Source organism: Polyodon spathula, chromosome 11 (assembly GCF_017654505.1).
Source record: "Polyodon spathula isolate WHYD16114869_AA chromosome 11, ASM1765450v1, whole genome shotgun sequence".
NCBI classification, from domain to species: Eukaryota; Metazoa; Chordata; class Actinopteri; order Acipenseriformes; family Polyodontidae; genus Polyodon; species Polyodon spathula.
The window spans coordinates 21,180,152-21,196,503 of NC_054544.1; the positions used below are offsets into that span (position 1 = coordinate 21,180,152).

Genomic DNA, 16,352 nt, shown 5'->3' on the forward strand with positions numbered 1-16,352 from the left:
TTTTACAAAGCGAATATGCACTTATTGCTGTGGATCTTTCAGAAATTAACTGGACATTATCAGATATATGAATGGAGAAATATTAGTGTCTATGTGTTGGTTTCTCTGTCTTGGTTTGCTTTCGTAGTTGTAAAGTATTGATTTGATGGTTTTGGTGGATAATAAAATTAATTTAGACCAATTGTGTCCCTGTTACATATTTTGCTGTCCAATGAATGGGAACTGTTTGGTGGCTGGTTGAGGCCATCATTTATCTTGGGATCTTGCAAAAACGGAAGTCATTGCTTCTGTTTTCCTGACATTGTTTATTAATCTCAGGAAGAGGGAAGTAATGACTTCTGTTTGCTTTAGATGAGATGGCCTAAATGAGCCCCTGTAGAACTGATCTTTCATTATGGAAAGTCGAATTGAAAGACCTGGTACTTTTTAAATTTGATTCCCAGTTGATGCCGTGATACATAAGCGTGCTAGAGCTAACTTTTCATCACATAAAATAAAAATAACTCATGGAAATGTAATTCTATGAGTGATATAAACATATTTAGCAATACAGATTCTTACTAGTGCCACACATAAACACTGCATATAAAGATATCAGATTTCCAGATGTTGGGGTATGAAGAGATAAATTCAGTTCAATTTACTATTAAACAGAAGTTTGTTTTCACACAGAGTTCAATAATTTACAGGGTGGAATTCCATCCACTTCTTTTAAACAACATCAAGTTTTTTTTCAGTTTTTTTAGTTTTGATTTTTTAAATGGTTGCACAAAAAACAAAAACAAAAAATAATAATTTAATCTTGTTTTATAAGTGAAATACAAACCATTTAAATTTTATCTGAAGAACCCCCACACTGTAAAGAGAATGTATTACGAATCTCAAAATGGATTTCATATATGGTTATAGACATGAGTTTCTCATAAGTTCGGAGGGACGAGATGGCAAAGTGGGTTAATGGCCTCACCTGAGGAGGCCTGTGTTTAAGTCAAGCATTACTCACAAACTTTGAAATATGAAATCGCTAATAGAAATTGCAACTAGAGAAGCTTCAGTCATAAGAAGCCCATCATGCATAACTACCAACCTTGTTTATGGTATGTTTTGCAAAAAATTTAACAAAATAAAATATATGGGAGAGACAGGTATAACATTATATAAATGAATAGAGAATCATGATCAAACATAAAGTAAATGAACCAATAGTTCAACACTTTACAAAAAATGAACGTAACATGATGACCTACAATTTGTAGTTTTAAAAGAAAAAATAAATAATAATCTAAAATACAGAAGAATAAAGGAAAATAAATTAATAAATTGACTCAATGCCATATGCTGAAGGTTTAAATAGAAAGTAATGATAGATTGTTACATCATTAACTATGTATTAAATGACATCACAAACACTTTAACAGATTTAGAAATGTGAGTGTAGTTGCCATGGAATCAAGCCTATAAATGGCTGATGTAAGGATACGTGCAATGTGATTTGTGTTGCAAAACACCCATAGTGAGGCCAAAATCGACATTATACATGTGCAAACCGCGTTTAGCAGCTACATAAAAATGCAGTGTATGTAAAGAATGTTTTTTAGTACTTTGTCATCAATAATCCATTTAATTGATATGTATTAAAAAGAAAAGAGCATGAAATTGGGCAGGGATCTGGAATACTAAGCTGGCGCGAACATTATAATGAGATGTAAGGATTTTGCACTTGGACAATTGCTGACCCTCCTCTTACAAGGTGCAAACCATTGTAGAAGCGAGTAATTAAGAGCTGCATAAAACCACACACCTTCAGAGATCTGTCATTGGCCTCAGGATGGCTGCTGTGGTACACTTCCTAATGCGGCGACACTTGGCTCTTGAGGACAGGCAGGAAAAACCTTCGGAGGAGAAGGGCAAGATGGAGAAGACCCTGCATATTCAAACCCAGGGTCACATTGTTTGGGATACTGGAGGATGCGGTGGTAAGGTGTTATCATTTCTCTCTGCAGGTCATCCTGCTAAAAAACCTTCCCTTGACCCAGCTGACTTATCTAATTTACGTCCCATCTCTAATCACCCTTTTCTCTCAAAAACTCTCGAAAGGGCTGTAGCCAGTCAGCTGATGGAACATCTCAGAGACAACAATCTGCTTGAATCTCTACAGTCTGGTTTCCAGCCGCATCTCAGTACTGAAACTGCTCTGCTCTGGATTGTGAATGATCTGCTCAATGCTAATGCTGGTGCTCCCTCTGTGCTTAATCTCCTTGACCTAATAGCTGCTTTTGATACCATGAATCATGACATTCTTCTTGACCACCTTCAGAAGTATGGTGGGATCTCTGGAACTTGTCTCTCCTGGATGTCCTCTTACCTATCCGGACACATGCAGTATGTTTTCTATGCTGGATGCAGTTGTGTTGCATACCCAGTCACTTGTGGTGTCCTCCAAGATCTGTTCTTGGGCCCCTTCTCTTCAATATCTACATGCTTCCCTTGGGTCACCTCATCCAGCACACAGCCTCCTGTTTCACTCCTATGTTGACAACACCCAGCTCTACTTAAAACTCGACCCTGGTAGCCTCTCTGCCATGGTCTGGCTCTTCAAGACATCAAGGCCTAACAAATCTGAACTCCTAGTATGATCTAAAACTCAACTTAAGAATCTAAATATAGCTGCCCTGAACCTCGTAAACTGTCTGCTGCTGCCTTCCCCCACAGTACGAACCCTTGGTGTACTTCTTGACAGCAACCTCTCCTTTGATGCCCACATCTCCCCCATGCTCAAATCTTCCTTCTACCATTCTCAAAACATCTCTAAAGTCCGTCCCTACCTTTCCCTCCCAGATGCGGAGATACTTTGTCATGCATTTATTTCCTCTCGACTCGACTACTGCAACTCTCTATATGGTGGTCTCCCGGCATGCACCATAAACCGACTGCAGCTAGTTCAGAATGCTGCTGCCAAGATCCTTACCAGATGTAAAAAACATGACCACATCACCCCCAACTGCACTGGCTACCTGTAAAGTTCAGTGTTATTTTCAAAACTCTCCTGCTCACCTACAATGCCTTTCATCACGGGTCCCGAGTACCTCCTCAACCTGCTGACTCGCTATGCCCCTGCCCACAATCTGAGGTCCTCCGACTCTGGCCTGCTTGTTATCCCCAAGCAAAAGTGCACCACACTTGGAGAATGCTCATTTAGCTTCATGGTTCAGACTCATTGGAACTCTCTCCCAGCTTTGGTGCGTGATGCTCCCACCATTGCTCGCTTTAAATCAACTCTCAAGACCCACCTGTTCTCTCTTGCTTTCCATACCTGATATCTGCTATTAGCTGCTGTGTTGCTGCTGCTATTTCATGTTGTATGTTACTATCATGTATTATGCACTTTCCACTGTATTTAATGTACTATTTCATGTATTATGCTACTATCATGTATGTATTATGTATTAAGCTTTTTTTTTTTTTTTTTTTTTTTTACTGTATATCATGTTGTGGCAGAGCAAAGCTCTGCCCTTTTAAATTGGCAGGGATGGGGTTAACTTCCCCTACCTGCCTGGGTTTATTATGTTCAGGTGGCTGGGTTGATTAGTTGATTAGGTTGATTAACGATCAATCAGCGCCCAGCCACCTGATATAAAAGGAGGCCTCTGCTTCTCATTTGGAGAGAGGGAACTGAGGAAGCAGGTTGGTTTTTTTGGTTGTGTAGAAAACTTGAATCCAGTGAAGGCATTGCCCAGCCTGGAAACTGTTATTTTTGTAAGTTTTGCTTTTTATCTTTTTGGTGTTTAAATTGCTTTGTTTTGGCCCTTGTGCCCTTTCATTTTGTGTTTATAATAAAATAGTTATTTTTTTGAACTGCAGTCTGTCTCTGGGCCTCTATCCACTCGCCAGCCTGCCACACATGTATTATGCATTTCTTTATTTAAAGTATTATGGATTTTCTTGTTGTTATTGCATCCTGTAAAGCGCTTTGTGATGGTGGTCCACTATGAAAGGAGCTATATAAAATAAAGATTGATTGATTGAATTAATGGATGCAGAGCTTTTGATTATCCTGAAGGTGAGTAAAATTTAAATGGGTGGAAGGGCTTTCTCACACAGAGCATCACAGATATGGAATGCCCTTCCTACCTTTGTTAGGGAAGCTGGGACTGTTACAGCTTTTAAATCTAGACTTAAGTCTTACTTTTATACATTAACCTTTCTATCCTAGTGTGCCTCTACTGTCTTTTTAAACATTGTTTTCCGGTATATTGTTTGTATCTTTTATATTGTATTTGGCTATGCATTGTTGTTGCCGTACAGTGCCTTGAGATGCCTTTGGTGTGAATGGTGCTTTATAAATAAAACTGAATTTGATTTGATTTGACCCTACACACGATGACAAGGGGGCATTGCTGAGTGACTTAGCTAAGGCTTGTCTAGATTTCATGGCAGGCCACTGCTACACTATGAGCACTTTGCCCATGAAATGCATTCAGTACATAAACACTGAGTCCACTTGTTCACTGTGTGACCTACAGCACAGGAAGTGGTTGGGTTCTAGGAAACAGCAGATTCAATTTTTAATCAGTAATGTTGTATTTGAAAAAACATACTGTCAAAGGATAGGGGGTGTCTGGGATCAGCTGTTAAAGTTTTGAATAATGTTTAAAAATGTAATTGTCGGGACAGAAAGGAAAGAGAACAAAAATGCTAAAATCAAAGTGAGTTAAAATGCAACAGAACTCCTTGAATGTTTACATGTGCAACAGAATGCACAGCACTAGAGGCCAGAGGCAGTCAGCACAGCTAGCTCACGGGAGCTTGAACACCACCATACCCTCTATGGAAAACAACAGCAAGGTCTAATAAATCTCATGGGTATTGTTTTAAAATATTTAAATGGTAAATATGGCTCTTTAATTTTTACAGAGAAATACAGTATTGCTCAACAGATGGCGCAATAACACACTACAGGCTCCTGCCTTTTTTTCTCCAGCAGTTTAGACACACATTTTGACAAAATTGTTCCTTCAGACAAATAAAGATGACAACAACTTGTCTTTACATTCAGATTTATTTTCCAGGCATGTTTTAAAAGGACATTTCTTTTGTGGACCCCACAAAATCCTGAATGGAGCAACATTGCACTGATGTCCTCATTTGTACTACATATCTATCAATATAAATGGTATATACTGGTTGAGTCAGGAAACTCATGCGATAGATTATGTATTAAAGCATAGACTAGACAACACTACTATATTATACAGATTTTTACACTACATTCTTTGGCCTTTGGCTTCGCCATTCAAGGTACCCTTACCCATAAATTAGCTGGGGCGAGGGCAGGATAGCTGCCCTCACCATCAGACAAAGCCAAAAAGCAGGTGGTTGATGGGGAGAAGTAGGTGAACTCTGGCCATGCTGGATTTAGGTAAGATATAAATCCTTTCCTTGCCGATCAATGCACACATTGCTTATCAAAAGACTAATAAGATACTAGCTATTTGACTGATGATTTGTTCTGGTGTTGGAAGCGTCTACAATATGCTTGATGTTTACATGATTTGATCTAAGGTTAAAAGTGAGTTCCCTGCCTGAATCACCACTTCTGGATTTTTCATTTAGCATGGTAATATTTACAGACTTTTCTTTCGTCATTAGAATGCAGACATCCTTTCGTTACAATATGAAAACACGTTTTTCCGGCAGCTTACACAACCCAATTTTAACTCTTGCAGTAAGGCTGTTTTTTTTTAACATTTTCACCAGCCAATTGAAAGACATTATGCAATACAAAAATAAGAGCATGTATTATTTGTAGTAACTAACCATAATTTTGCCATGCATATCTAGGCAAATTATCAGAATTTTCCTCTGAATGATATTCTGTTGTTGTGGCTTTTGAGTAACTGTCCTTTGAACACAGTAACAATATCACAAGCAATGCATAAAATACTGCTTTCTGATATTTTCTGTGAAGCAAACAATCCTGTTTTATAGGATTTCTGTCGTACATGCGTCAATAACATTAAAATGTATAAACAATTTACAAAGTAATGTGATGGCAACAAAAAGGAGTTTGCAAAAAAAAGGATTAGGAATTAGTTTTGTCACTAATTATTTTTCTATTGCTACCTTGCTTGCTTGTCATCATCAGAACCATTTTGAAAATCTAGTATTTCTTATAGATGTATTAAAAAATACATCAAAACTGTTTAATAAAACAAACACAAAAAAAAAAAACAGTTACATCTGATGTGCTGAAATCTAAATGCACCAATCAGCAGCTACACTGACATTTGTGTCATCCAATGGAAGCACCAAAAGTTTTCTTGCTCTTGTCTGATTGGGTGATTCAGACGGCTCCATCCAACCCCTTCTCTCGAGGAGGACTGATGCCTTATGACTGACTCGAGGAGGACTGATGCCTGACAACTAACTTGAGGAGGAATGCCTGACGACTGATTCAAGGAGGATTGATGCCTGGTGCCTGACGATTGACTCGAGGAGGTGTGATTCCTGACATGGAAAGCAGTGATGTCTGAGAATATCCTAAAATGGACAACGTACTGGGGAACAAGTTAATGGTTATGCTCTGTTTTAGCAAACAGTAGCCACAGGGAAGCTGTAATTTCTAAAAAGTCACCATAATTTGATGACTGATACAGAAAATGATACAAATGGAATCAAAACAACAAGAAGAATACATTAGTTTACTCTTATTCCTCTGTAGCGGTTGCCAGCCAATGCAATATACAGGTTGTTTTATTATATCATCATATTGTTTGTTTCTGACGAATTAGAAGTTGACCTGCTGAACATTGACTTGGAATCCCGTTCTACCAATCTCCATTTATGAAGCAGCTTGAGGGAGTTCCGACGGAATTTCTCTCCCACAAAGGCATACAGGATGGGATTGATGCAGCTATGGAGCAGACCCAGGCTCTGGGTGATGAAGATCCCCAGGCTGATGGAGTTGCGGACTTCGCAGGTGTAAGAGACCAATTTGAACCTGATCAGAGTGTCACCGATTATCACCAAGTGGTAGGGCATCCAGCAGATGAGGAAAGCCAGCACCACAGCCACTATGACCTTCATAGCTTTCTGCTTCTCAAAGCTGCGTTTCTGCAGGAGTCGACAGATAGTGATGCCATAGCAGACCATCATGATTGTCAGCGGCAGGAGGAATCCCAGAGAGTGCCGGAGGAGCCTTGTGGCAAAGCGCCACTCTGCAGCAGTTTCCGGGTCATACTCCTCGTAGCACACTGTCTTCTTTGAGTTGGACGGCTTAAAGGCTGAGTGAAAGAGAACCGGCAGAGATAGCAGTGCTCCCACAACCCAGACAGAAGCACAGGCAAGCCAGCTGTAAAATGGCTGTCTCTGCTTCCGCATCTGGACTGCTTGGACAATGGCAAGGTAGCGGTCAACACTGATGACAGCTAGAAACAGAATGCTGCTGTAGAAGTTGACCTCCTGGACCAGGCTGACCACTTTACATATCACGTCTCCGAAAATCCATTCATGGATGGTACTGACTGCCCAAAAGGGGATGGTGACTGCGAAGAGAGTGTCAGCCACCGCTAAGTTTAACAGGTAGATGTCAGAGGGGGAGAGCAAACGGTGGTTACACCCAATCACGATCCCTACTATGATGTTCCCTGGCACTGCAAGCAGGAAGATTAGGGCATAGATGGCACAAATAACAGAGTTCACTGCAGGATCGATATGCAGTGGTTGGCAGGTGATTGTTTTGGGATCAAGAATGAAGGTAGGGTCATATGTTGCAGATATGTTCTCAAAATCTGACAAGTCCAAGTCGTCGATAGCGAAGGAATAGCTAATGTCCTCTGTAAAATAAAAATAAAGGTGAAATTAATAAATGTGATCAAATGTGCAAATTTGGATCTTAAGGATTTTACCTATGAAGGATAACATCTTAATTTATAAAAAGTATTTAATTAAATTAATTATTTAATATCTTTATTTTTGCTTCTGCTTAGTTTATTATTTTCAAGGCTTATTAATACCCTTTCCAATCATGCTTTGTCTTGGATGGATGTGCAGCTGTAATTTCCCCTCTGAACATGTGATGTTTACAGTTTACAGGAAATGTAGATAGTACTCCCTTTATTAACTATACTCTTATCCAAATACCAAATGTTCTACAAATCAGTCTGTAGTTATAAAGAGAAGGATGGTCACTTCAGCTTGAAATAGTAAAATGCAATCTGCACCCCACTGGTTGCTGCTTGGTTCATGCTGATTTGGGGCTTTTTTTTCATATAAACCACAATGATCAATGGTAGCTGTTCACAACATCAAACTTGACAACTTAATGCATGGAGGTGATGGGGGTGTCCAAATTATAGACAGAGGATATAGGGATGCTCAGGGGATATTTCATTGTTGATTTAGCCATATCTTGGAGGCTGGTTAAAGGCATTGTGAAAACCAGGTGCCGAGCAAATCATTATAAACTGGGGAGTGATGAAGAAAGTCATGGCTAAGCTTCCAGTTCAAGTCAACTGATAATGTTGTATATAAGTGTAGGCTGCCATTGAAAACAGATAAGGAAACTGCAGGGAGGATGCTATTAAACTTTCAGGCTGAAAATACCCATGTTGTCAAGTAAAGTTTTGCATCACCTAGAATCGTAGGCTTGAGACATAAAAAAATGTATAAAAACAATTTTCCAGTACTGTACCTATATTACATGCCAAAATACTGTTACCTAACCAAACATTTTGCCAATATTAAATTGTAATATAAAGTACATTATAATTATATTTCTAAAGCAACTGTAATGTAAAAAAAAAAAAGAAAAGAAAAGAAAATGAACAATGCACAGCAGGGTGCATTTATAGGGGTTAACCAAAGGAAAGTCAAACCAATACGTCATGAGCAAGGTCCTTTATTCTCAGTTATTACAGATGTTTACCAGTTGGATTTAACAAAACCTATAGTTTCACTCACTTTTTGTATACAGAAAAATGGGAAACATTATTTATTTATTTATATTTTTTAACACTAATAAATTACCAGAGAGTTTATATACTATAAAAACAAAACATACGAGACATAATTTAATCTACAAAAGGAAGTGAGCATTAAAAATGTGCAGTAGAATTACACTAGTATCAGGATGTTACACCTCAGTCAGCCTATCTTGGGTAAATAAGACCTCAGGAATGAGATTGTGAGGATGCAGTGAGGTAGGTCCACATTCACTTCCGGTGGTGTCCACTTACTACAGACTTTACCTCCTTGCCACATCATCGTGCAAACACATGAAGATAAGAACTTGCTTAAAGACATGGAGCGATGCATCGTAGCATATTAAAAAGGAGCAGCTTCAAATTACATGTTAATTGTCTCCTTGCATTAGGTAACAGTGATATTCGATCTTTCACTTCAACAACAAGCACATACTGGTGATTTGAAAACAGTGTATCATGCTAGCCTAGAAATGTAATGCGATAACATTATAGAACCTGGTATATATGAAATTATTAAGTGACTTTCAATTGCAAATATTTAACTAATTCTTTCAGGGGAGGAGGAAATTACCAGAGCACACCCCTAGTGGTCATTTTCTTTAAAAGGTAAAAAACAGATTCTGATAAGCATGTCACTGCTGCCCCTCCTGCTGACACCTGCAAGCACTCCTATACATCAGGAAAGCAAAACTGGATTTAAAAAGTGGTAGCACTGCCCGAATGGTGTTTTAACTACACATACTGTTAAAGCAAACACTAGGAGAGCTGGCATGTTTAACTTTGATTGATAAGGTTACAGTCTTAAATGTGTCAAATAACTGTGGGGTTCCTTTACAGTTTTCCTACCTGACATCCTTGATCCCTGGAGTTAAGGCTGCTGTCCCTGTTGTCTCTTGAAGGCAATCCTGTCCTTAGCACACACGGTTTCTTAAAACTCTGATGACATTTTCAGTCTTGTGCCAGCAGAGTATGACATGTTACACAGGAGGAACTAAGGATTGCTGTCACATGAAGGATTTTGTCACAAGTGACCCGTGATCTCTGTAGATCGTTTAGCATGGTTTACTATTTTTTTTTAAATACGCTTTACATTGCTCTACGGGGCTTTACCGTCTTAACTATGCACTAACCATGCTTTCACTATGATGTATTACACTTTGCTAGTCTTTTACAGTGCCATGGGAAACTTTTATAAGGGATACCAGCAAGAAATGACTTAGTTGCAGGTAGAAGTTAATAATTTGTTCTGAATAGTTTCTTTGTGTGTCATATCTTGTGGGGTAAAATTGAGAATTGTTGTACAGTCATTTTGCATTGGTAGTAAATTGATAAAATTTGAGGTAGTAATGCACCTGAGGGATGTTTTTTTTCTTTATTAGCATTGTTTACATATATTTAAAGAGGAGACAATTCTCTATTTAGGTTACTAAGAGATTTAGGGCCTGATTCACCAAATATGTTTTGTTGGTGTTAGTACCATTTGTCTTAATATCACTGTTGATACCCTTCTTGAGCAAATGATCTAACCCAAAAAGGTCAGTCTGTGTGCTTGAATTATTGCTATTAACAGTTTTGGAATGAACTACCAGGCGAGGACATGCAATATCAATAAGTGAAAGTGTATGTTATGTCCTATTACAATTATTACACATACTAAGAATCAAAACTAAATACTACACCTATGTAAGAATACCGTATAGGAATCTTGCAGAAGTTTTACAAGCCATACAAACCGACCCAATTCGAGTGTTTGGTCTGGATATTGAATTGGCTTGTCACATAAATTATTCTGTTTTTGTTGTATAATTTGGTAATGTTTAAATCAACATCCAAGCAATTTATAGAGTTGTTGATTAGCCTGTTAAGTAGGCTACATATACAATATAAAATAATAGATATAATGAAATAAATAGGCTACATTAAAATACCCATTCCGTAATTTATTAAATTCTAATTTCATATATATATGAATGTAATTTGGACTCATGTCACGCAACATAGCGTTACATATTGTAATCCTATTACAACCCCATATTGCATCCACCCAATGTATAAATATGAATTTAGATTATATACAGTGTATACCATTTCTGATTGTCTGAGGACCAAATTTTGTATCTGTTTCCCCAATTCCTTCAATGCTTTCCATATTCATAGTTGATTTGACCCCCTCTAGAGAGTTAAATAAGTATTCAGACGGGTTATCACTCAAGCAGATTTTTTGCCAATGGAAATTCGTCCTTTTGTATTAGTTTAGTTTTTTTGACCGGCAGTATTTATTTTCTGAAATATTGATTTCCACATGATGTTTCTCCCTGATTGGCAAGATATTTAGTAAATGTCCCATCCTCAGTTATCTATATATATTATATATATATTTATATATATATATATATATATATATATATATATATATATATATATATATATATATATATATATATGTGTGTGTGTGTGTGTGTGTGTGTGTGTGTGTGTGTGTGCTACTTGATCTTACATTGAAAGGCACCAGCGAGAGCTCGAAGTCAACTCTGGAAGTGATACAGTGGTGCACATTCAAGTCAATCAGACAAGTCACTTTACCATTGAATGGAATTAAGAAACACATTTTTTTATGTTTCTTTTCTCATATATTGTTCTACGTTTTACAAGGTTTCAGTACCGTTTCTGATTGTTTACCAGAAACGAAACATTCCAAATAAAACAAGATTTTTCTTTCTTAGTCACTGAAAAACAAATTCACAAGCTAAACTACAAGTCATGCCTGCATTTCCCTCACTCTGACCACTTACCAGAAGTCTTCAGATATGTTAGTTTGCTACTTCTATGACAATAAGGAAAGATATGAAAGTCAACCTTTAAAAACATTTATCTTCCCTGTATCATTTGTATGTAGATCAATTTGTTTTTCACTTTGGTTGAGGTGAATTCCATTTAAGTTAGGAAAACTCATGTGATAGAGAACACTATTTGTTAAAGCTCAGACAACAAATACTATGTTATAAATATTTCCATTACAACTTTGGCCTTTGGCGTAGCCTTTCAAGGTACTCCTTTCCATAATTTAATTGATAGTGGAGTTAGTGGAAAGGCTGACTATAGGGAAACCATGGGCAGGGGACAGGATAGCAGCCCCCCACCTAAACAAAATCGAAAAACAGGTGGAGGCTGGGGAAGAGGAGACGAGTTGTGACAATGTCCACGGGAACAAATGGATTGCAGTAATATATAAAGCTCTTTCTAGCTGATCATTCAACGTGTTGTTTAATGAATGACGAATGAGATACTTGCCATTTGACTGATGAATGAATATTCTGGTAATGAGGGTGCCTAATATACTTGATGTTTACTATTTTAATCTATCTTAAAAAGTGAGTTCCCTGCTTGAACCATTGCTTTGCTAAATGTATCCTCCTACCACACATTAAATATTCCTGCTGCTAGCTGGGAATTCTTTTTGTACAGAACCTCTCTTTTCAATTACATTCTTGTGTTTTTGTTACTTCCTTTGTCTCCTGCTGATCTGTGTCGACCTAATAAAATAACTATTTGCCCCTATTTTCTTCCCAATTTGAAATGTCCAGTTGTGTCACCACCCAGAAGGATTGAAGGACTGTCCAATACAAAGTCACCCCAAAGAGATATGTGGCTTCACACCACAGTGAATTATAGTGTGTTTGTATTATTTGAAGAAACCTTGTCCTATTACCTAATCCACTTTAACAACTGTCAGCAAAACCACAACTCTGTTCACACGACAGATAGGTCAAACTTCCTTCTCCTGGGGTAATTTACGATTATACTGTAAATACAGTATAATCTTAAATCTCGAAAAACTACTCACTTCTAAATCTTTTGTAGTCATTTTTGTATTACTTTAGTATAAATGCATGTTAATTTGAATTCATATGTTGTTTTTTCCTGACTTTATGTGAATGAAAAGACACACATTTGCCTGTTTTCCCATTGGAAATAGTGATATTTTGAAATATCACTGTCCTGGTCACAAAAGCAAAGTTTGTGGGGAATAATAGCCATTTTCTATACTTTTGAGGCATAAGCAATTAGGAAATAACACTTACTACCCAGGAACAAAAATTGTGTTACATAGTGTAATGCATAGATAAGCACTGTAAAGATCAGAGAGGTATAGGAAAGCATATGAAAAAAACATGGCAAACCACGTTAAATGATGCAGAGTATATCCATGGAAAGTGCATGGGAAAACTGCTCAATCATCCTACGCAATAATATCATTATTATTTTTTAGTTTGTTATATTTTTTGTAAAGCGCACTGGATGCTTGTTCATGAAGAACACTATATGGTGGTTTGGCAAAAAAAAAGAAAACAAGAAAAAAGTATAAGATGAACAAAAATGAGATCCAGATATTTTGTCTCTGACTTGGCAGGCCTGCAAAGTGAAAAGAAGCGGTCGGCTGATGGCACATGTTTTGGAGGACAGCATGTGTTCATCTTCACTGCTCCCGAGTCAGCATGGGGGTGATGGTGGTGGGCTGACCCTGAATACAACCACTTCAAATTGGAAGAAAAATGGGGTAAAATAAATTGGCAAATAGTAAATTATTTAAAAAAGAAAAAAGAAAAATTTACGAGCGAACAATTCAATGGTATCTAAACAAGATGAATGTCCATGGGCAAAAACCAAGGACTCCGCAGTCGACCTAACCCTTACCCTGCCCGGGGCACCGCTTGGCCAATTGTGCACTGCCCTTTGAAATTGTGCACTCTCATACCCAGTGCTAGAATGTTTATTGTCGGAGGTTTGTATTCCAGCAGGATAATGGCCCTAAGCATTATACAAATTCTACAAAGGAATTTCTGAAAAAAAGGACATTTACAGTTATGGACTGGACATCTGTCCCAGACTTGAATCTCATCGAGGTGTTATGTATTGTGCTGTTGTAAAAAGGAAACCAAAGTGTGGGCACACAAAATACTAATGTAGGGATGCCCAAATACTTTTGTCAAAGTATGAAATGAGTTTTTCATGTCATTTTTCATGTTATGCATATTATGTAATAACTTGTTGTTTGATTAGAAAGCTGAATCTCTAATTTATATCTTTCAGTAGAACAATTAGAAATTATAGAAATCACTTTGTGTTTTTTTCTCTTTTTTTTTTTAACTGGCCAAATACTTTTGTCTGCGACTGTAGATATCTAAGACATCTATTTCAAATTTGTTTATAGTGATATCTTGTAATTTGTATATGGTTATATTGCCCTACTGAATATTCTGAAATGTAACTAAACTTCAGTAAATGGGTAATTGCAAATTAAATACATGCTAAGAGCTGCTGGAAGTAATGCACCATCTCACCAATAGGGGTCAGAATAGGCCTGGGTCAGGCTCACAGTAACAGGAATGGAAAATACATAACTCACTGAACAGCGAAGACAATTACTGTCTTTCATATCCAAGTGTCTTACACAAGAGAGCTTCAGTGAAATGCTTTCATCACATAAAGGCATCCGTTCCTGCTTTTAGTAATGCTTATTGATAGACCTGTATATTTTCAATGCAGCTAGAAGATATTTTATACTGTACTAACAGACCTACGTTGTTGACAGTTTTTTACATTTGGTTAATTTCCTAGACACTTGTCCAAACAGTATGTAATTAATACTGCTAACTGAGAGAGCCTTTGAAATGTGGATCACCTTAATTAGAAGGCATTTTGATTGCTTTGTAGTTGTGTTAAGTGGGACATCCTGCACACACACACACACACACACACACAGTACTAAACACAGAACTACCTGTTTTTGCCACCTTTATCCCATGAAGCATCACTGTTACATGTGGTAACTTCAGACACGTTTTGCCAAAAGTTAGTTCCTGTATTTCAGTTCACTAAATATATGGTATAAGTAGGAACATACAATTGACCTGCAGTGCATGGAAGGCCATCCAGGTCAAAAATGTATTCTTTAGTACACGTTTAAAATATTTAGGACATGTTCTAATTTGACTTTAGTGACTGATCAGTCATGCAGCATAATTACAAGAGTAGCCAATCACCTTTGTGATAACATCTTTTTAATTTCAGCCATGAAAAGAATAAGGAAAATTGCAAATCATGGTGGTGTGCGATTTTCTTCTATGGTGCAAATATAGATTTACAGACTTCTTGAGACAGACAAGGCTGACCGTGATACGGTTCGGTTTGTAATAATAATGTACACAATTAGTTTTTTTTATTTTCTAATTATATTTATTTCAGTTGTACACTAAAATATTTTGTTACCATAGCTAATATTAGATTCAACGTCAGATCTTTCAGCACTTGTTTAAAGTTGCGTATTAGTTGTAGTGAGTTTACCACTGAATTAAAGCGATTTCTAAGGTCTGAAACTGCTGGTTGATGCTCGTCCAGTCACAGTTGGGCAGGAATGGCAAATTTAATGCGACTTTTAATTAGATAATTTATTACACATACTATGTTCTTTAAATTAATTGGTTAATTAAATCTGATTGTCCAAATTAGCATGTGTAATAATTAAAATTACAAAACATTCTAAAGGCAAATTAGAACGTGTAGTAAATATTTGAAACTCATATTAAATAACACTTTTTTTTGACCTGGATGGCCTTCCTTAGCAGCTTGACATGTACACCATTAGTAATTTTGGACAGCAGCAACATCTTGTCAACCTGTACCGTTAGTAAAAAATGTGGCTGCAGTACCAGCATTGCAACAGCAGATGGCAGTGATTTTCCTTTTATGATGCCCACTGGATGTTGCATCTATGCAGGTAGTCTGGTTTATACACAGTTTTATAGATACAAGGTCAGGTGATTTGCCCACTAGAAGACAATGGATGATCCAGCAGGGATTGTAGTCATCAGATCACACCAGAAGCTGCTTGTGTGATCTGACATCTTCATTGCACAAGCAAATATTAGAATCCGTGGCTGAAACCAAGCACAGGGAGACATTATGAGTGGGTGGAATGGTATTATTTTCCTCCCGAACAAACACAGACCTAATTCCATGACAATGGGGCCTATTGCTAGGTTCCCCTGGGATTGTGTTACCTGGAAACCTAACTCCGCTGTGCTCCTGTCTAACCGTGGGGAAATTCAGAATAGCACTATTACTGAATTTCACTCTCACGACAATTTCAGTCCCCAACTCTTGCAATATCTCAATTCATAAAATACATATAGCTAAGAAAATAATTCCACAAAATCTTATCTAATATGTATTATCATTACTTCATAGATCTCACATTATGTTAAACATATTTGATTTTCAATGTCAACTTAATTCCTTTATGAGGCTTTACTTGGCAGGAAGTACAGCATTGGAGTATCTGCAAGGAGCTTTCGACAAATATTCTTC

The 16,352-nt window shown here is 37.4% G+C and overlaps 1 protein-coding gene across 1 annotated transcript; it reads right to left on the reverse strand.

Annotated features, from left to right (window-relative positions):
* Positions 1 to 4,879: 4,879 nt before the first annotated feature.
* LOC121322624 (C-X-C chemokine receptor type 2-like) lies at positions 4,880 to 9,987 on the reverse strand. The gene is made up of 2 exons (XM_041262794.1): positions 9,831 to 9,987; positions 4,880 to 7,835 (listed from the first exon to the last, which is right to left on the reverse strand). The coding sequence occupies exons 1-2, from the start codon at positions 9,835 to 9,837 to the stop codon at positions 6,757 to 6,759; spliced, it is 1,086 nt and encodes a 361-aa protein (XP_041118728.1). The 5' UTR covers positions 9,838 to 9,987; the 3' UTR covers positions 4,880 to 6,756.
* Between the last annotated feature and the right edge of the window lie 6,365 nt (positions 9,988 to 16,352).